The 20886-nt window shown below is 45.2% G+C and overlaps 1 protein-coding gene across 1 annotated transcript in view; it reads right to left on the bottom strand.

Moving 5' to 3' along the window:
- Positions 1–20262, bottom strand: part of Fat1 (FAT atypical cadherin 1) — a 111982-nt gene extending 91720 nt beyond the window's left edge. The window contains exons 1-2 of the mRNA XM_051182317.1: positions 19899–20262; positions 1974–5259 (exon numbers count right to left, since the gene is read on the bottom strand). Coding sequence (XP_051038274.1) covers positions 1974–5241 — 3268 coding nt within the window. The 5' untranslated portion in view covers positions 5242–5259; positions 19899–20262. The remainder of the gene's footprint in view (positions 1–1973; positions 5260–19898) is intronic.
- Positions 20263–20886: the final 624 nt, after the last annotated feature.

The following is a 20886-nucleotide window of genomic DNA, read 5'->3' as shown; positions in this document are numbered from 1 at the left end:
GCCCAGAATCCCAGTGCCTCTCCAACCTCCCCTCCCACTAAATTACCACTGGAAAGCTTCAGGCCCCACCTGGCTGCTGCAAGGCTATATGGTTCTATTTCTAGAAGCCACCCTGTTTGCCTAGTTGTCTCCTCCTTCTCCCCATTTGGCAGCAGGAACAACCCCACCCCTTAAATTTATAGGTGACAAATACCAGTTCCCAAGTGATCCTTTCAAACAGCAATAAAAGTTATTTTCACTTAAAAAAAAAAAAAAAAAGGCCAGAGGCAGTGTTCATAATGTAAGTCACGACGAGAATGCAAATTAAGGCTGAAATTATATTTTCTGACTCAACTTTAACTTCTAACAGCTACTTATAAGCTTTGAAATGTTGAGAGAGGGGGAAAAAGGGTAAGAATAACTGTTCCCAGAAAATTTAGAGGAAAAGTTATCAATTTCAACCTTAAATTCTGAGTATTTTTCTATGTCGTTACCAGACCAGAAATTTTCATTTATACTGGACAGCAGGACACACACCACCCACAATGAGTCTATCCTTCAGAAAACAGATTAGCAAACGCTATTGATTATGCCATTTTCCTCTGTCTTAAACTAATTCTGAGAAGTCTACATGAGGGATGACAGTGAAATATAATCAATTAGGGGAAAACCCCTTGGATTAATAGAACATAATTTGTAAAAAGTCTGTATTTCCACATGTTGTACACCCTTAGATATAGGTTCTTGGGTGATTTGTGGCTAAAATACTATGGGCTTTCGTTGTTGTTTATGTGTGGGGTATTACCAAACATACCAATCTTTAACATAATAAAGGTCCTTTTAGCACAGATAAATCTATGAAAGAACACCAGTAAAAACAGTAAACTGAGGCCCACCTAGACCTAACCAGTACTTGCATATTTATAGTTTCCCCATGTTTACCACAGTCAGAGGCAGAGGCAGTCAGAGCAAAGACCTTCACCAATTTACCTACTTATTATATTATTGTTTACTGAGCAGCTTCTGGGCATTGGCCACTTGGGGCCAGATGTTGGTGGTAGTAAAAGCTCTCCCTATAAAAACTCACACCCTGTTAGAACACTGACTTGTATAGAATCCATCCATATACCCAAAGAAAAACAGTGCATACCCAAGAACCGGTTGCCCTGAAGATTCCAGCTTTAGAAATGTATTCTGGAAGAAAGCACACTATAGCAAAACACTGCCACTATTTCAAAAAAAAATAAATAAATAAATCCAACATGTTACTTTACTACTTTCTCACAAAAGCCTTGAGGATAAACCAAGCTTTGTAGAGAGTGCTTGCCTAGCATGCAGAAGGTCCTAGGTTCAATCACCAATATCATAAAGCCTAACAAAATTAAAATTAAAAAAAGCCTAGACATCTTCCTCTTATAGGTAAAAAGAAGTTAATTTTAATAAGTGTTTCACTTGTCCAAGATCATAACTAAAGGAGGCAGCTGCGAGCAAGGTCTTTTCAATGCCACATTCCATTACCCTGTAATGGCCTCTCAAATCCTAGAGGGGGTAAAGCAGACCATAAGAAGCTTTCACCAATAAAATCTCTGGGTACATTGCATAATTTTGCAGGTGTGCAATACCCTCTAGATAGCATGCCAGATGGTACTGATGTTATTGTACTAACATGCAAACCTAACGCCGTGCAACACCTTAACTAGAATGCGCTTCAAAATTACTACAAAACCACAATGATGATCTTGATAACAGAGTACCAAGCAAAGAGATCAGTATCAGTGGTAATGATTTCAATTGTCTTTTAGTCATCTTCTGCACACTTCATCCTTCAGTTCCTTTGAGTCCAGCCTAGTGGCTTACTGCATGTATCTTCTTAACACCAAAGGACAAAAACATGTATATGTTTAGTGCTGAGCACTAACCAACTGGGAATTATGAAGCGAAGACTCGAAGAGATAGGAGGAAGACTATTCAACAAAAGCAATGATGGTACTTGCCTGTTACTTCATCTATCCTGAAGACACCAACACCAGAACCATCTCTAATGGAATACCGAATCTCTCCATCTCTCCCAGCATCCTCATCATGTGCTGACACAGTCATTACTGATGAGCCAGTAGGGACATCTTCTTTCACTATCCCCTTCTCCACAAAGCTGGAAAACACTGGCGGGTGTAAGTTCTCATTCATATCAACAACCTCAACTTCCACATAGCAAGTGGAAGACAGAGACACTGGCTTCCCTTTGTCTTTGGCCCTTACGGTGAGATTATATACTTGCTTCTTCTCAAAGTCCAGCTGCTGGACAATTCGCACTGCTCCACTGAGTTTATCCACATCAAAGTGGCCTTCTCCATGGTCCAGGAGACTGTACCTCACCTGACTGGACTGACCTACATCGGGGTCATAGGCTTCTAACCACATGACTATGGTTCCTTCTGGCAAATCTTCTCGAACCTTCACAGAGTAATTAGGCGGGATGAACTTGGGTGGATTGTCATTAACATCATCTAGTGACACTTTCAAAAGCACAGTGGAGAACAACCGAGGTTCTTCTGTGGCCTGGTCCCTGGCCTCGACCTTTAAGTAATGCACAGGCTGTTCTTCACGATCCAAGGGCTGGGTGATTCTCACGACACCAGTCGCACTGTCAATCGAAAACTTGTCTGTGTCTGTGAGAATGGAGTATGTCACATGTCCACTGGGGCCCAGATCTTTATCAGTGGCTTCCACCTGGATGATCTCACTATTTATCTCCTTGTCTTCACTCACTTCAACAAAGTAGCTCTCCTGCAAAAACTCGGGAGGGTTATCATTAGCATCCAGAACTGTGACATCTAGAAGACGCCATGCAGCCCTCTGAGGTATACCGAGGTCATACACGGTGATGTTCAGGGTATATTTGTCTGTGACTTCACGGTCAAGTGGTGATAAGACTTTTAGCATTCCTGATTCCATGTCAATAGTAAAGCAACTGTCATCATTTCCTCCAGAAATAGCATAGACAAGTTTTCCATTGAAGCCTGAGTCAAGGTCAGTGGCATTCATGAAAGCTATATTGGCACCCACAGGGAGGCTTTCCTTTACTTCAATTCCAGTTGGAAGAGCACTCCTAAACTGTGGGGCATGGGCATTGACCGAGTGAGAATCGAAGAAAATATCCTCCACCTCCCCCTGGTTGTGTAATTTATTCGCCTGCAGAAGTTTCTCTGCCAGCATTTTGGCAACACCAGTCTCTTCACACCGCAAGTTCACTGGCTTGCGACTGGCAGCCACCGTCAGGTTGATGTATAATGGTGTGGCAAAATTTTCTCCATCTGTAGCTGTAATTCTCAAACTGTGAAAGGAAACCTTTGCACCCAAGCCATCCATTAGCGAGTGCTTTAATGACAGTACCCCAGAGCTGGGGTTTAAGCCAAACAAATCTAACTCATTACCAGCTTCAATCTGGTAGCGAACCAACTGAAGCTCATCAGCATCAATAGCAGAAACCGTAGTTATCTGCTCCCCCACACCTAGGTCTCTGGGAATTGTCCCTTCACAGTTTATCTTCTCAAACAAGGGGGTGTTGTCATTCAGATTGTTGAGAGTAATAGTGGCAAGGACTTCAACTTCCCGGCGGTAGGGCAGGCCCCAATCGGAAGCGCGGATCCTTAGCGTGTAAACTCGAGACATCAGTTCATAGTCCAGGTTCTCAGAAGTACTCACGGAACCAGTGAAGTGGTCAATGATGAACGGCACATGATTTAAATTTGCAATACTGTAAGTCACATAGCCATTCTCCCCCTCATCGGGGTCCACCGCGTTCACCCTCATCACAGTAGTACCGATGGGTGCATTCTCATCGAAGGAGGCTTTGTATGCGGTCTGTGTAAACTCAGGGGGATGGCTGTTCGTACCTACAACTTTCACCACGACTTTGGTGGAAGCTTTTCTGTCACTTGTCATCACTTCAAGTTCAAAGTGGGATATGTGTTGCCTTTTAATTGGTTCTAAAATGGAAATGAGTCCCGTGTTATGGTTTAAACTGAATTGAGCTCTTGCAGGGATGCTTTTAAAAACGTACCTCAGATGGGAATAGCTAGGGATGGCTTTGATTAGGACCACAGGGGTATGTGGAGGAGCAAACTCACTGATCTCAGCTCTGTAGACATCCATTTCAAACTTCACCGGCCCAGCTCTGAACTGGGGAGACAGGACATGAATGACTTTCACTGGGGAAAACTGGGGAGGAGTTCCTTTGTCTTTAGCCTGTAGTGTCAGATTGTAGCCATATGGATGGCTATCCCAATCAATAGCCCCGACGGCTTTGACTTTGAATGTTTTACTCCCTGGGAAAGACCTCACTGTTTTAAACTGCTGAAGAAGGTCGCCAGCCACAATGCTTAAAGATGCTATCTCCCCATTGGCACCCTGATCACAGTCCTCCACGGTGACAATAGCGTATGTTGGGTCCTTGTCCAGCTCAGAGGGTGATAATGTCACGGCTGTTATCACAGGTGCACACTCGTTGGCCTGTTCCACATGAACTGTCAGCTTGGCCATGCTGCTGATCCCACTGCTACCATACAATTTCATGCCCCGGTCCACAGCCAGGATCTCCAGCTCATAGAGCTGGGTCTCTAGGAAATCAAGCCTGCCAGTCAAAACAACCACACCACTGGTTGGGTGGATAGCAAACATGTCGGTTCGGTCTTTAAAACTGTAGTAAAATTCACCGTTGGTTCCAATATCTGCATCCGTGGCACTGACTCTTGCAATACTGGTCCTTATGGCTGTGTTTTCTGGCAAAGAAACACTGTAAGAGGTAGGCGAGAACAGTGGCCTCAAGTCGTTTGTATCCAGCACTTGCACCCTGACCTTTGTTCGGGCCTCAGCATTGGTGATCTTTTCAACTGCTTTGATTATCAGTGTGTAATGATCTCTCACTTCTCTATTGAGGATAGCTGTATTTCCTCCTTTGGTCCTTATTCTTAGAAAGCAAAAGTCTCCGAGAACATACTCTTCTGCTTTGAACAGGTTTTCACTGTCTCCTGAGATGATTTTGTACCTTATTTCCCATGAGGGGTCTAAGATGTTGATACCCATTTTTCTGGGGTGGCCAACATAGGTTTTTGCTGCAGAGTTTTCATGCACAGTGACGTTGTACTGGAAGTGTGTAAACTGTAGAGATGGGGTCGGTTCAAGTCTTTGGCTTCCATCACTATCTCCAAAATGCTGGAGAAAGAGGAGCAGAAGTAGAAGCAAGGCCAAGTGTCTCCCCATCGTTTAACTCCTGGCCACCTGTAATAGAAGAAGTAAGAAGTGTTACTTAGGGAAATAAAACACAAATTACAAACGTAAGCCTTACACATTTAACAAAGCATTTCCCACCTATACGGAATGTAACTAAATGCTTTCCAATTAAGAGCATCAATGATCTAACATGTCTAGAAATAGGTTTGGCAGCAATGTTTTTCTTGTTATTGTCTTCATGTGTATAAGTGTATGTCTGAATTAAGTGTATTAAATGCGCACATGCATGCAGTGCCTTAAGAGATCATAAGAGGAGGTCAGATCCTCTGGAAATGGAGTTACAGATGGTTTTTAGCAGCTATGTGAGTACTAGGATTCGAACCTAATAACCCAAGTCCTGTGCAAGAGCAGTGCTCTTAACCACTGACTCATCTCTCCACAGCCCCAAATTTATAGTTACACTTAAGTCTTCCGGACAAACATCAACATCAGCTTTTGAAAAGATAGGCCATGGATACTATGGATCTTCTCTTACACCAGGAATTCCATTCTCAAAAGTCTTATAAACTCATTCAATGAAGGAGGAACTCTTTGAGACAGGGCTTCATATAACCCATGCTAGCCTCAAACTCCTTATGTAGTTGAGGGTGGACTTGAGCTCCTGATCCTCTTGCCTTAATCTCCCACTGCTAGAATGACAGGCATGTGTCACTAAGCCAGTGAAGCTTACAAACTTGTGCTAACACAGTATTGTGAACAAGCAAAGCTTCTAAGAAAAGCCTTAAACGGTGCTTTTACAGGCTCTTGTATAATGATAGCTTGCAATCTCACTTGAAAATTTATCCTGAAATAATTTCTTCATAAAAATAATTAAGTTCACTCCCTGTAGCATGTCTTTACTGTCTCATTTAGTACTATAAAACTATTTGAAGAAATTATAGTAATCACTACCATCAAATTTGTACTCAAGTAATTTCTAAACACAGAGAGCAGACAGTAAAAGGTCATTTTATAACATAAAACCTGAATAGGTAACAGTTCTTTCTAAGGTGAAGAAGCAAATCTCACCCTGAACAATGCCATTTTATCATCACTGTTGTCAACAACCCCTTGTTCAAGGGTCTGGTATCTTCAAAATCCTTAACAACCTAGGAGTCCCCAATAAAAGACGAGACATGCATACAAAAAAAGAAAAAGAAAGAAAGAAAGGAAGGAAGGAAGAAAGAAAGAAAATAAAAACTAAATCATTAATGCATCAAGGTAGCAAGAAGGCTGAACTGCAGAAAAGGCAGAGGGTAACTGTGGAGGGAAAGAGGGGGCCTGAAGAAAGGGCAACAAAGGGCAGCCTTTAACAAGTGAGAAGGTAGGCCAGCTCCATCTGGTTGAGATCTGAGAAAGGGCTTTTTTTTTTTTTTTCTGACCAGCTGTTCTTTATCATGCCAAGAAATTCATCCTGAAAAAAGGAAAAAAAGAAATGCATTTTCCCAAACTGCCAGCCCTGACAGCACAGTACAGAAATGCACCGTTGCAAAGTAACTGTCGGATTAATATGCATAAATTGTAAGTGCTAGCAAAGGTGAAAGAAACAGCAGACTGCAGGGCTGGCTTGACAGCCCAGCAAAATTTGTACAGCAACATTAATTTACAGTAGCTTAACTCAGCCACTGCCAACTTGCCCCATTAGTCATTTTATTAGAGGGGGGAAAGGAAGGGAACTGATATGCCTAAAGCAATTAGAAGCTTAATTGATACTGAATCAAGTTCGAGTTGGGCACCCTCAGCTGCACTACCACTAGCCACCTCCTCAGCAGGCAAGTCAGGATGTCACACAGATCTCTGACCTCTAAGGGGAGAAAGGATTATTTACCAAAATAAAAACTTCTCCCAAAACTACTCCTACAAAACCTCAATCTGCTCACCAGTTCTCGTATTTGGGGAAATGTGAATTTTTATAAAAACACAATCCTGTAATCTTCAAAAACAGAAAGTTCCATTCAACTCAACTGCAGGCATTCAGGTCACGCTATCAAATATCACCATTTTCGGTATGTAAAGATTTAAGAAAGGCAAAGGTCATAAGCCAAACACATCTGAACTAGGAATGTAAAGGCGCGTGTTAGGAAAATGCTTTAAAGACCATCTACCGAAAAAGGAAAAGAAAAAAGATTATCTACAGAAATGATGCTGAACAGAAATGATGCTTCTCAAGAAGCACAGTAGGTTTTAGGAAACAATGTTACTATGATCAGTTCACAGGGAACAGTCACATCAAGATTCTACTGTAATCACTTCAGTGCTTAGCTTAGTCTTACACATAAAATACTACACAGCCATCAAAAATAAGGTGATGTTCAACATACTGATATGTAAAGATATCTAGAGAAATGGACCTGGCAAAACTAAGCTGATCCCATTCATATTTGCCAAAGGAGGAGAGGGAAACTGTGCGTACGTATATGGAGATGCTTCAAAGTGAGCAAACTTCTTCACAGATTCTCACCAATTCTTGACAAAACTCACTTGGGTAACCACTTGGAGGAAGAAGGAAGAAGCAGACAGGGAGATATTCATTCATTTGTCCTGCACTGTATCAATTTTTAGTTTAATTAGGTTTTACCATCTGCTTACTCTTTTATTATTGAAATCCTTCAAGAAATATTTAATGAACTCCTACTGTGGGGCAGGTACAGCTCAAGGAGCTGGAGAACTGAAAGTGAACCAGATTTCCCACACCTGATGGATCATGCACTTCCCTGTAAGATGTAGGCAAGAAGAAAGGAAGACCCCAGTGGATGATGGATAAGGGCATCAAACAACCCATAGCCAGAGACTACACAGTGGCCTGGGGAAAGGAGAGCCTCATTTCCAAGTGTATTTCTCAAGCTTAGCATGAGCGACATTTCTGGGAAGTAATGCCTGGATTCTCTAGGACACACTGGAATGAGGAAAAAAAACAAAACAAAACAAAACAAAACAAAACTGAGAGAGTCCTAGAGCTGGAACACAGTAGGGCTGGAGCATAGTGGGGCAGGGAAAGAAGGCAGGGACAGAGGCTGGGAGAGAAAGAGACTCACCGAGAGTTTTATTGTAAAATCACCTTACATTTAGAGAGTATTTGCAGAGTTTCTGCATAAGCATCTCACATGAACATATGACTAAGGAGCCAGCATTGTGACACACTGCAATTTGTTATGATTAGCTTGGGGCCATGTCTAGTAGAGGACCAGTGTCATCTTCCACACATCATATGAGTGACATACATGACATCCCAGTGCTGACACGGACCTCATCCCCAACTCATCTGAGACCCTGTCGCTTTTCTCCAGCACTCCCTTTCCCTGCTTTTATGATGCTCTCTGGAAGGAGGCCAACAGTTCCTCAGGTGGAGAATATAACCCAGGACTCAGAACTCTGAGGTTAATTTGTCCACCCTTACCATTTATACACATTTATTCAACCACATTTTATGGCCATAGATTTTTACTCTTAATAAAATGAGAAACTACAGGAGGATTTGGAGCAGGGACATGGGGTCAGTGACTGTGAGAAGGGATCCCTCTGGGATCTGTGTTGAGAAATGTGGGCAGCATGGGTAGAGCCAGTGTGAGGAGGGCATCCCCAGTCCCAGGCTGCTACTGTAAGACAGGTGAGAGGCCTGGGAGGCGGAACCATGATAATTAATGCAGGAGGCGGGGAGAAGGGGTCAAACTGCATCTGTCACAAGATGCTCTGATGAACTTAAGTGGAGAGACAGAAAGGAACATAAAAGTATCAAAGATTCCAAGACCAGACCATTGCATTGAGCAAGGAGGACAGCACCTTTGCTAGCAGGGCAGGAGATCAAAAGGGTGACCTGGAAATGGGGTCAGCAGTTCAGATTACCACTGATGACCCCCAAAGACCCATACATCAAAGGCTTGGTAGCTAGCCTGTGGCACCCTTGAGCAATGATGGAGTCATTAAGAGCTGGGTGCAGTCTAAAGGAATGGAGCTAGGTCACTGGAGGCATGACCCTAAAGGGGCTGTTGGAACTCCCAGCTCCTTTCCCCTTCTGCTCACCTCTCGGCCTCCTAGTCACCAAGTCACCACGGGGTAAATAGACCTTCTCCACAAGTTCCCATCATGGGGCCATTTGGGGCTGGGGCCAAGTGACCAAGAACCTAATTAAACCATTCCTCAAAGCAGCAGACAAGTAGCTAACACAGAGAAGCTATGCATACGCAAATAAGGCCTTCTAGTCGGGGCAGATGTGGTTAAGTAGGAGGGTTCAGGCCCAGAGGCAGTGGTCTGAGAAATCACTGCAATAAGGACTGCATTTAAAGCTTCCAAGGAGAGGGCAGCCAGGCAAGGATGGAGCCTGAATGAAGATGGAGGCCAGAGAAGAATAGAAGAAAGAAAGGCAAAGGAGTCAAATTAGCAACTGAGGTAGGGGGAAAAAAAAAAAAAGAGCTAGAAACAAGGTGACAAGAAACCCCAGAAACAGTCTCTTTGAGTGATTGAGGTCTAACATCCAGACTTGGGCATGCCCCATACATGCCAGCCTCTTCCGTGATGACCTTCCCAGCATCGCAGAGAAGCCCTGTGTCCACTCCCAACTCCTCAGTCATTAGAGAAATCCCAACTGATAAACATTACAGCTGTCCTCAGACCCAGCCTCATCATCTCAGGACCTCCAAACCACTCCCAACCCCCACCCCACCCATAACTAATCCTCAAGCTCCATAGCACACTTCACAGGCAGAGTGACTTCCTGGACCATTCTGACCAGCATTTACAACCAATGTCTTTTCTTCCCCCCCCCCCCTTTTTTTTTTTAAAGCCCTGGCTGTCCTGGAACTTACTTTGTAGACCAGGCTGGCCTTGAACTCACAGATATCCACCTGCCTCTGCCTCCCAAGGGCTGGAATCAAAGATGTGCGCTACCCACTACCTGTCCTGATTTCTTTGCTTTAAACTCTGAATTTGCTAAGAGAATGCCACTCATTGTAACTAGGTGAAATCACTAAATACAATCATATAATCTTAACAAAATTACTTTTTAGGGGATATTACTGACCCTACAGAAGTATTAATAATGAACTGCAGACTGGGGTTTCACTATGAAATATCACAGCTGTTACTCTATGCAAGCCAAACAATTACACACAAGGGGAGAGGAGACACAAAGTGTGTTAATCTAAATTTCATACTGATGAAAATTAGCTATCCTTTGATATTAAGAAGGTAGTCACAGGACATGAACTCAGAATTAAGTTCTAACTTCTAATTTCCATTTTTCAAAATGAAAACAGAACGTGTGTACTGAGCTCACTCAGCCTTCAGAGCAGGGGGTCCCTTTAACATCTTTAGTGTAAATTTCTAAAACCCATACACCGTACAAGAAAAAAAAAAACTTTTCTGGTAAGATATTAATAGCCCCGTATTTCTTCACTAGAGGCCTCCATGCAAAAAGCTCCAACTGATACTCATGCACATTCAACAACAGCATACGGTGTCTGTGCAAAGACCATAACTACTAATTCCTATAGGATTAATAAATATCTCCAAAAAAGTGAACTTTTTTTTTCTGATTCACCTATTTCCACCTAAAATTTTAAGATTTAGAAGCAGTTCCCATGTTTCAGAGACATGGCAGTACACTAAACTCACGAAATCTGTTCAAAGCCAAGACTTCAAATTGGGAGAGAGGTCACTGTTACACACACACACACACACACACACACACACACACACACACACACCTACCTACCTCGTGGCCATTTTTATCCTCTACATGTTAGGAACTCATTGTTGAACTTTTCACTCCATAAGAGATTTAAAAAAAAAAAAAAAAAACACCTACATTAAAGTTAGTAACTATGTATTATGCCCTGCCCTGCACGGATTCACACCCTCACTCTTCAGCATCAGCAAGCCTAGCATTTAATGTTCATTTTACTGTCACTTTTTGTTTATTGATGGAGATTGTGCCCAATGCTTTACACCTTTATGTCCTGGCATGGCCACTAAGCCAACACCCCCTTAATGCCATTCTTAAGTTTGTTTTGTTGTTATTTCTAAAAAGGTAAAGAAAATCACTTTTTTAAAGCAATGTCACAAGTTGTCAAATCTGAATTCAAGTGACTTATTTTAAAAAGAATACTGTGTACTAGGTAAAATATTTAATGACCTGAAGGTTATTTAGGAGTGAAAAGGTATCCCCCACCCACCCGGAAAAAAATAGAAGACTTATTCAGTTGTCATAATTGGTGGTTTCCAGAAATATTTACAATGGGAAACCCAAAAGGCACTACAGTCTATTCTAATAAACTAAGCAGGACAGTAATCATAGGGGCTTCCATTCAAAGAGCTCACAAGCAAGCTCTGTTTCCTGGGTACACTCCAGTTTTGTTTGGTTTTTGTTTTTTTGGTTTTTTTTTTTTTTTAACCATCTTAACAGAATTGTCAGTAAAAGAAGAGAGGACCAGAATGGCAGCTTCAAGCTAGGTATGGATCACTAAACTGCTTTTTAGTAACTCTTTACCTTCTTTGTTTTAACCAGGTAAACACTATGACTACTCCAGCAAGACTTCTCTTAAATATTTCTATGAAAGGATCAACAACGGATTCCAATCTGAAGACAGTCTTCAAGTACCTGACACACACAGTGCAGGGCTGCAACTCTCCTCAGCGTTCCCTAATTCACCTGCTCCAAACCAAACACACACAAAAATACATTTTACTCCTTTTCATGGGTGTTCAAGTGCATATGCGAGAGTGCACGTATGCACTAAGGGCAGTGACAGGATGTACAAGAAAGTCAGAGGATTGATTGTTTGCAGGGGTTAGCTCCCTCCTTCCACCTCATGGGCTCCGGAAATCAAACCCACTGAGCCATTTCACTGGCCCCAACATAAAAGCTAAAGGTCTTCTCATTCTAAGAAAGGTAAACACTTTTTTTTATGATCTGTATATAAAATATAATTTACTACGTTCATGAGTCTGTGGAAACAAGGCTATTAGAATCATGAAGCCAGCTTTTCCAGAAGTCAGGACAGTAAGTGCAGGGGTGGGGGGGGGTGCACACAGGTGTCTCAGCTGACAGGGCATCCCTGGACTCCCCCCTCTCTTCTTGGCTGGGGCCATCGAAGTTGATGCTGCTCCCTCTCTGCTTGTCACACCCACGTTCCGGGACAAACTTTGCCACAGAAACAGGCTGTCTGCCTCTTGCGATTTAACTCCCTATCACCTAATGTGCTTTTCTCTGCAGACAGGAATAATTTACACGATGCTCTGGAACAGTAAACGGCAATTACCATGGCTACTTCTTCCACTCCCAAATTAGCTCAGTAAGAACCAAATTATGCTCCCTGCGCACTCAAGTGCATGTACGGGTACTTCACTAAACGGCAGGTCAGGAAGGTGAAACTTTCACCTTCCTTCCTCCCCTGGAGAATCATTAGTCCCATTCTCTTTTCTCACATCCCAGAGATGGGACCAACATCCTGACACCATAAACTGCATATTCTACAGCTCTAAGGCTCCAACCTCAGCAACCCCTTCCCCCTGCCATCTTCTGCCGAGTCTATAAACACAGGTTCCTCCCTGCTTAAAAACACAAGATCTCAACCCTGCCTTTCCTTCAAACTAACACCCTTATTTTTCTTTTATACTGGCAAAGATCTCCATCAAAAGTACTTTCTCAGCACTTTGACTTCTTTTCTCATCCCCCCCCCCCTCCGAAAACCACTGCTATCCATATGCCTTACAGAACTCCTTCACATCCTTCCTGGAAAAACACAGCTCCTTCAGGCATCAAAAGCTAATGGTAAACCAAAGGACTGTCTTCTGTGTTCACCTTCCTGGATCTCACATTCATATATGGACTGCCCTCTTAAAGACCTCATCCTTGGAGCTTCCAACAGAAACCCCCACACTTGAGTCCAGCCTCTCTGGTACCTAGAGAACAGTCTTCCAGGAAGTACCAAAGTACCCTCTGCTCTAAGTTAGACGTCTTCCCAATGGTTTCCCACTGCAAATTCACACCCTGCTGCCTGCCAACTACACATCCCAGGCAAGAGTTTTTATTCCCCCTAAGTCACTCAAATCTGAAGGTAAGGAATCAAACACAAAGGAAGGAACCAGATGATGTAGAATGAAATTTAGCCACAGCTTTTGGCATTAACCAACTGAGTGAAGTCAGGGATGTTACTTATTCAACTGGGGGTTGAAATTTAGTCTTCTTTACAGCTTCCTGCCATGTTCCTCCACCCCTCAAATTCAGATGACTTTTTATTCCTGTCACCTAGACTTGCCAATTTTCATTTTAATTCCTCAGAACTGCCCCTCCCCTTCTACCTGTGCTATTACCACCTGGTTCATGTGTATACTTCCTTCAGGCACAGTAATTGTAACATCTTTAAAAAAAAAACCTGTTTTCTCACTTCATCCCACTGAGTCCATTCAAACTTCTTTCTGATTTTACATCCTCATTTGAACATATTACATGCATGTGAAGCCTCACATCCCCTACAGCTGTGCTATATATAAGCTGTTGCCAGCCACCCACATGGGTGCTGGGAACAGTACTCAGGTCCTCTGCAAGAGAAGCAAGTGCTCACCACTGAGCCTGCCCTCGTATAGTCCTATTAGGTTTTTACAAAGAATTCTGATGATCTGAAATCTACCTACTTATCTAATGTAATCCCAGTATCAGCTACTTCAAACTAAGGGCACTTTCTCACAGGCTTGTACGGAGCCAAGGACTCCACGCAGTGGCTGGAGTCTAATGTGACCTGACCGCTATGATTCCTCCCACCTGAAAGACAGTGCAAATGTAACTCTCCTAATACACTTTGGTGGTTTCACCTTTCTCTTCCAGCATTTCTTTGCTTTCTTGTCCTTGACCTTTGCCCCAATAAAACAAAATGAAACAAAAACCAGAAACAAAACTATCCTCCAGTCTTCACAAGGCAACTTCTGCCACACCATGGTCATTTATTCTTCTGTGTTCCACCCTAGCCAACAGAAGACAGATGGTAACTAACTCCAGTGAACCTACTACACATGAGGCACCTTCAGTGGTAAAGTACCAGGGCTTTTGTTTCCCTACAGCTACCATCTCTTCTCTCCAGTCAGCCAACCACAATCAAGCCATAGAACACACACATTACTGTGTACTGTCATCATTCCCTTGCCCTGGTCTCTCCTGACTCCCCCAGCCACCATGAGGAGCTCATCCAAACCCACCTCCTCCAGGCACCCCAGCTTGCTCAAGTGTTATGATGTACTATTTTGACCATAACAAACCTCTTTCTACACTGAATTGACTTATCCTCTGCCTCATGGGACTTCTGCTCTTTAAGGACAGGAAACCTGACTTGTTCACCGGTGCACTCTGTGTTTGCAGAAGACCCACAGCTACAGGACTGACAAATAGACAGGTGGACACAGGACTAAGAATGGAGAATAAAAAGCAATCTAGATTAACCGGGGAAAGGATACACAGAGGGATAATATAAGAATGCTTCCTTTCCCCTAAACAGAAAACTCAGGTACAACCACCTGGCCAGCAACAGCATTACAGATGGTGGCCCTTTAAATGGCCTAAAATGAGACCACCACTTCAAACCCCTTCAAAACTGGCTGTGGGTGATGCCACATCAGCGCTTTGAGCAGCTTTGTCACAAAGCTGTATGCTTTAACACTTCATAAAAGACAAAGATTAAATAATGACTGATTTCCAAAGGGTTTATGGAAAACATGTAAGTACTTAAATGTATCTATCTTCACATATACAACCATCTCTTAGAATTAAGAATGTGAGAAGAACTTAAATGGAAAAGACGACCTTTTTTAAAAGCAGAGGTAAGTGTTGGAGGAGCCTCAGTGGTTTAAAGCATTGGCTACTCTTCCCAAGGATCCAGGTTCGATTCCCAGCACCCACACAGCAACTCACTACCACCTATCTGCAACTTCATTTCCAGAGGATTTCTTTTGGCCTCTGTGGGCACCAGAAACACACATGGCACAGGATATACAAACAGGCAAAACTCTCATAAAATTAAAACTTATACTTTAAATCATTGTAGCAATTTTCTGATCTTAAATTATGTGTATCTCTGTTGGAAAACACCTTTCCAGGGTCTAAGAACACACATCTGCAATTAAATAGTTAAGTGAGACTTCCAAGATAGCCCTTGGTTCATCTTCCACACAATCTGCTGAAAAGAATACTTTGCTGCTGTAAATTCCCAGCCATTACGATGAGAATGCAGAGTCCCTGGGGCTTCCTCTATTAACTCAGGTCCTTCAGGCTACAAACCAGCCACCTAAACAGCACTGGATGCCATAGTGTGACAATTTGATTAGGTTTATGGAGTCTATGTAAAATCAGCCAGACCTGGGTAGAAAACAAGCAGTCCCAGGACACTTCATGAGAAGATTAAACAGAGGATCCCTAGGTCCCTTCCTCTTCTCTCACATAAGGAAGTGACTTCTCCACTGGGGGCCCTACAGCTCAGTCTGAAGATGCACCCTCAGAAGGCAGAGCTATTTAAATGAAAACCTTATTACTTTGAGCACACATCTTTAGCATGAGTTTAACTCACCAGTCTACTGATACACAATGTGAACCCAATAAAGGTATATCTAGAGACTACCTACCCTCAAAAATGAATTCACAGGTGGCCCAGATGGCTTTATGAAGAGCCCAGGCCCCCTAACAACCTTACTTCCTTTAACTGTAGGGGTTAAAAGAAGACCCTGGCTGGTTTAAGATGCTAACTTTGCAAGAAACAATGGCAAACTTTTAAACAAAACTTATACTAAGCTTGTAAAATCCTACCTACTTCAGTCAAAACTGGGAGTTCATCATTTAAAAAAATACCATGTTTTAAATATCTGTGTATCTTAAAATATTGAACAAGGAGAGAGGGCAAGTTCTAACTGCTTGATCAGAGCAGTGATCCCAAGACAAAAGCCAAATAACCTAAAATGAACCAATATAACCTGAGAGAACGTGCAATAAATGGAGATGAGCTACAACTCTCAGACTGAAGTGAAAAACATCACCATTCCTTAGCATTTGCACATAAAAATATGTTCTCAAACTATTAAATACAGAATACATGAAGCATCAGAAGTCAACATTTGCAAAGGTAATCTTTTCTGATTGTAATTGTGTATGCAAATTCCCAGTTTTTATTTTATTTCTTATTTTTTTTTTTAATCTCTACCAGGCACTCCGGAGTTGCTTAACAAAAGCCACTTAATTAAACCATAGTGCGGGCACAAGAAAAAAAAATTAACTACATAGAAAATATTTGCAAATTTACTTTTCTATAGCACACAATTGCCTCCTTGTTTCCAAGGCCCTGCAATTCCCATCAGTGGGGGGGTGGGAGTCTTAAAGACAACCTAAAGTTAGCTTCCTTAAAGAAAGCATGGTGAGGACTGTGAAGCAGACCCTCTTTTAAAGACCTCACCAGTTTATCTTCCAGAAAACAGACAAGACAAGTTCCCGGCCACACAATTCCCCGCGGCTTAGCCTAGCAAAAAGAGCCGCATTCAACCTCGGCGCTGCAGTCCTTCGGGCACACAACATCTAAGAAACTCTGCGACTCCATTTCAAAGATCCCACGCTCAAGTGACCGGCTGTGCTTTCATCTCAGTTCTTGGGAAATGCTCCAAAGCCGAGACCGACAGGAGTCGAACCAGGAGCTGCTGCTAGTCGGTAGTCCGGCACCCGGGTCAGACAGTCTGGCGCTGCGTGGACTACCGCGCTGGTCCTGGAACCGCAGCGCCTGTCCCCGACTCCGCAATCACCATTCCCCGCACGTCCCTCCGCTCCCTCCACCCCTCCGCCTCCGCATCCTGGAGCCGCGATCGGCCACTCAACTCCGGGAGCCGGGGCAACGAGACGGCTCCAGCCCCCGCCACGGTGCAGCCCGAGACAAGTGTGGGAGGGAGGACACCCACCCGGGGCCCCGGGCTCAACTGCACCCCCCAGCAAACTTACTACAAAGTTGGCTCCAAGTATCGGCGCTGCGGTCGGGCGCACAGCCCGGGTGCTCAGCGCGCCCGGAGGCGGGAGACCGCTGTGTCGGGAGCCGCACTGGGCTCGCACGTCCGCATGGCGCCGCCGGCCGTCCGAGACCCGCCGCTTCCAGCCTGACCCGTGCTCCCAGCTCCCCGCGGCGTATATCCCTCCGCCCGCGGCCACGCCTGCCTGCGCCGGCTCTCGTTTCTCCAGCGCCGAGACTCTGGGATTCAGTGAACGCCGCTCTACGACGCCCCACCCCCGGTCAGAAGTGACCGGCGTGCAGCAAGGCAAGCGCCTTCGAGGAGCTTGCAGTACTGCGAGAGGGGCAGTTTGGGACTGATTCTAGAATTTCGAGCTCTGCTGTTGCTGCTGCTCGGAATTTTATTGGATGTAACCTGCTAGGAAAGGGGAAACATTTGCTTACCCCCCCAAAAAAGACGGTAAAGGGGGGGGAGGAGAAATCACCTAAGGCGTAAGGAACTCACACCCCCTCCCCTTCCCAAGCATCTCTTTAGATTTTTCTCAACCTCCAGGAAATCCCCAAATTGGCATTTGAATGCCTCGCTCTGAGTCTGCAGCCACCGAAGTGAAAAAAACTACTGAGGGTCTGGAAAGGAATGCAGTTAGGTCGGAATTTACTTCCTCCTGAAATCCACATTAAGACCGGGGGAAGGGGGGGGAAGCAAGGGAGAGGTGCAAGAGTTTTCCCGGAGACCTGTTAATGCAGATTCGGTTGGAACTCAGACCCTCCTGGACCTCCGGGACAGACGCCCTCCCAACCCCCGGGTCTGTTAGGACAAAGGCAGCTGGGCCTCCCTGGACGCATTTTCTGCGCTCAATTCCGCCCCCAAGAGTCCCACAGTCTGAGATCCCGACCCCACAGCTACAAGTCCTCCAGCGAGAATGGGAGATTCCTGGCTAACAGGCGCACCACTTGCAGTAAGAACTCCCTCTGGCGCCCGAGCTCTCAGGCAGCGCATCCCAGGGCTGCAAGTCCATCCCCGGCTTGGGCAGAGCTCCAGGTACCGGCTGAAGCGCAAACGAAGAGTCGGCCGAAGCCAGCCTCGCTTTGGGACGAAGCCCAGAGAAGAGGGAGGACTTGACCTCGGAAAGTTTGTGGGGCTCGAACATTTTAACGCCGCGACGACAAGAGATAAGATTTCCCTAGGAGCGGGTGGAAGAGACTGCAAGGCGAACTGCACGGTAGCCGGGGGCCAGTGAGAGTAGTTAAAAGAACATTTATTTGGCTCAAAGTTAATGTCACTTTTTAAGCCACTTTGAAGGAAAGTGACTGAAAGTAATAATAATAATAATGGTGCCTAGCAGGTTACGCTTAGGAAGAAAAAGTAGTGCCTGAAGAATGAGTGTGCTGATTCCATTCCCCGCTGCTGTTTGGAACGTACACAAATTCACAATACCCAGCAAATACGAGCGTCATCATAACCCAAAGACTCGTCTGGCTGCGGCTACAATTGTAAAAAGTGCTCGCCGAGTTACGGTCAGTTCCATACCCGGAACGCTGCGAAAGTGAACGACCTGATCTCCAAGCCCAACCGGTTTGCGACCCTCACGGAATTTTAACTCTCAACAAAACACAGCCACACAAGAATGCCAGCCTTGGGGGAGGGGATGTGAGAGGGCCTGGGGTAGTGATGCTAGGAGGGGAAGAACAATAAAAAGTATAAAACACCATTCCATAACATTAAATCGCTGGTTCTCTAAATTGCACACAGGGATTCATGAGAAAAAAAATCATAGCGTGTGTTGTGTGTGTGTGTGTGACCTTGTTTACTAGGAACAAAAATATCTTCTTAAGAATTCTAACTATCCAGGCTCACTGACAACCCGCACTGCCTGGAAGAAGTTGCACTTGGTCGCTACAGGAACCACTTAAAGTCAAAGATGCAGTCTCCTAGGCTGCCACATTTTGCTAATCCTTTAGCCACCAACGAAACGAAATGGAGAGATACCTTTTTGGTTACGAGCGAATTGCCTTCACATGAAGAGAAGAGCAGTTCAAGTTCCACGAACATCCTTTAAATAGTCCATCTTCCTTGACCCTGTCCCCAGAACCTCATGAAAATTAGGTGGAACGGGGGCTGTTCCCCCTAAAAACATTTCCCCCCGCACGACCTCTGCACCCAGTCCATCCAAAATGAATTATGGAAATGTATTAAGTGTGGACCGATGAAACTGAAGGCTGGCGTGGAAGCGATCGAGCTCCGTCTGGTCCACGTCCTTAGAAAGTGCCAAGCAGGTCCAAGTTCGAGGTCTGCACTGAGCTAGCTAAGAGCTGGGAGCGCGCCTTGCCCTGTGCTCGGACTAGAGGGCGCTGCGCCACTGCAGATCACCCAGTCCCCAACGCGCCCTCCCTGGGCACCATTTCTGTAACAAGTTACACTGAAAATAATGCACAAACGGCTTCGCTTCTCAAGTTCTTTTGAACAGCGCTCTGTGTGTGTTTTGTAAATTCCAAAAGCCACGCATGCTTGTCTTACATTCTCGCGCCCCGTTAAGGCCGCGGGGAGTCCAGTTCCCTCAGCGCAGACCCTGCGAGATCCCCATGAATTCCCCCACTCAGAGCGAAACACCCCCCCACACACACGTTATTTCACTTACGTTTAAACTTAAATTCTACAAGGTATGCACGGAACAAAGAACTCACCACAGTAGCCCGGTCCTCGATGCTCTTCCTTACAGACCCCGGCAGCTGGGTAAATCCCACGCCGTTTGGATTTGTTAGGAACCGGGCTCGAAGTACCAACTTTGCCTCCCTAGGATCTTCAGCATATCCCCAGCCAGAGTGCGAGCCTCCAGTACTGTCGGGACTCAGCTGGTCGCATTTCCATCGGCTTCCGACCCCGGGAAAGTTTGAGCACCAAAAGAGGTGGAGAGAGAGAGCGCCTGCACGAGGTCTGGAGAGAGAAGAGAAGGTCTCCAGGAGAAGCCAAGTTTGTCAGGACATGTCCAGGCAGCCAGCTGCCGAGTTGAGGAGTTACGGCCCGCAACTGCGGCGGATCTCTGCCTCTTTTCCCCACTCCTCCCTCCAGGAGCGTCTGGAGGAGGGGAGGTGACGTCAAGGCTCCGCCTCGCCCCCGGCTCCCGGGCTCTGAAGGGGTTCTCCGGCTTCAGTCGGCCTCCCAGCCAGCTGCAGCTGAGGACGCCCTGGCTGCCGCCGGCTCCCCGCCACACACAGCCCCCTCCCCCCGCTGCAGTGATCTTGGTCGCAGCCGTGCCCACGATGAAATAGCCACCCCTCTCCTCCCCGCCGAGTCTTGGAGCTCCGCCGGGCACAGGCTACCTCTCACTCAGCACCGGATCAGCCCGCCAAGACACCCCCCACCCCCGTTGCGCTTACCTCGGGGCTTCCTAACCCGGCTGGGCAGCGTTTCCCACGCCTGGGACTGCAGGTGATGCTCTTCCTCTTCTGCAGCTGAAACTCGTCGCAACGTGTCGCCTGCCCGGGTTTTTGCTGGGTGGAAGCACGATCAGTCTCTGCAGGCTTACTGGACGACTCGGACTTTGTCGTCCTCCAACTTCTTGAAATGTGATTTTTTAAAAATAATTCTTGTTGTCTATCGCTGTTTGTGGTCTTTGTGTTGAAAATCACAGCGCAGTAGTTTTAATCTCCAAATCCTTTGCAAGTGTTCCTG

This window comes from Phodopus roborovskii, unplaced genomic scaffold (genome assembly GCF_943737965.1).
Source record: "Phodopus roborovskii unplaced genomic scaffold, PHOROB, whole genome shotgun sequence".
Taxonomy (NCBI): Eukaryota; Metazoa; Chordata; class Mammalia; order Rodentia; family Cricetidae; genus Phodopus; species Phodopus roborovskii.
The sequence above is the reverse complement of the archived record's forward strand: the minus strand, read 5'-3'. Positions and strand labels throughout refer to the sequence as shown.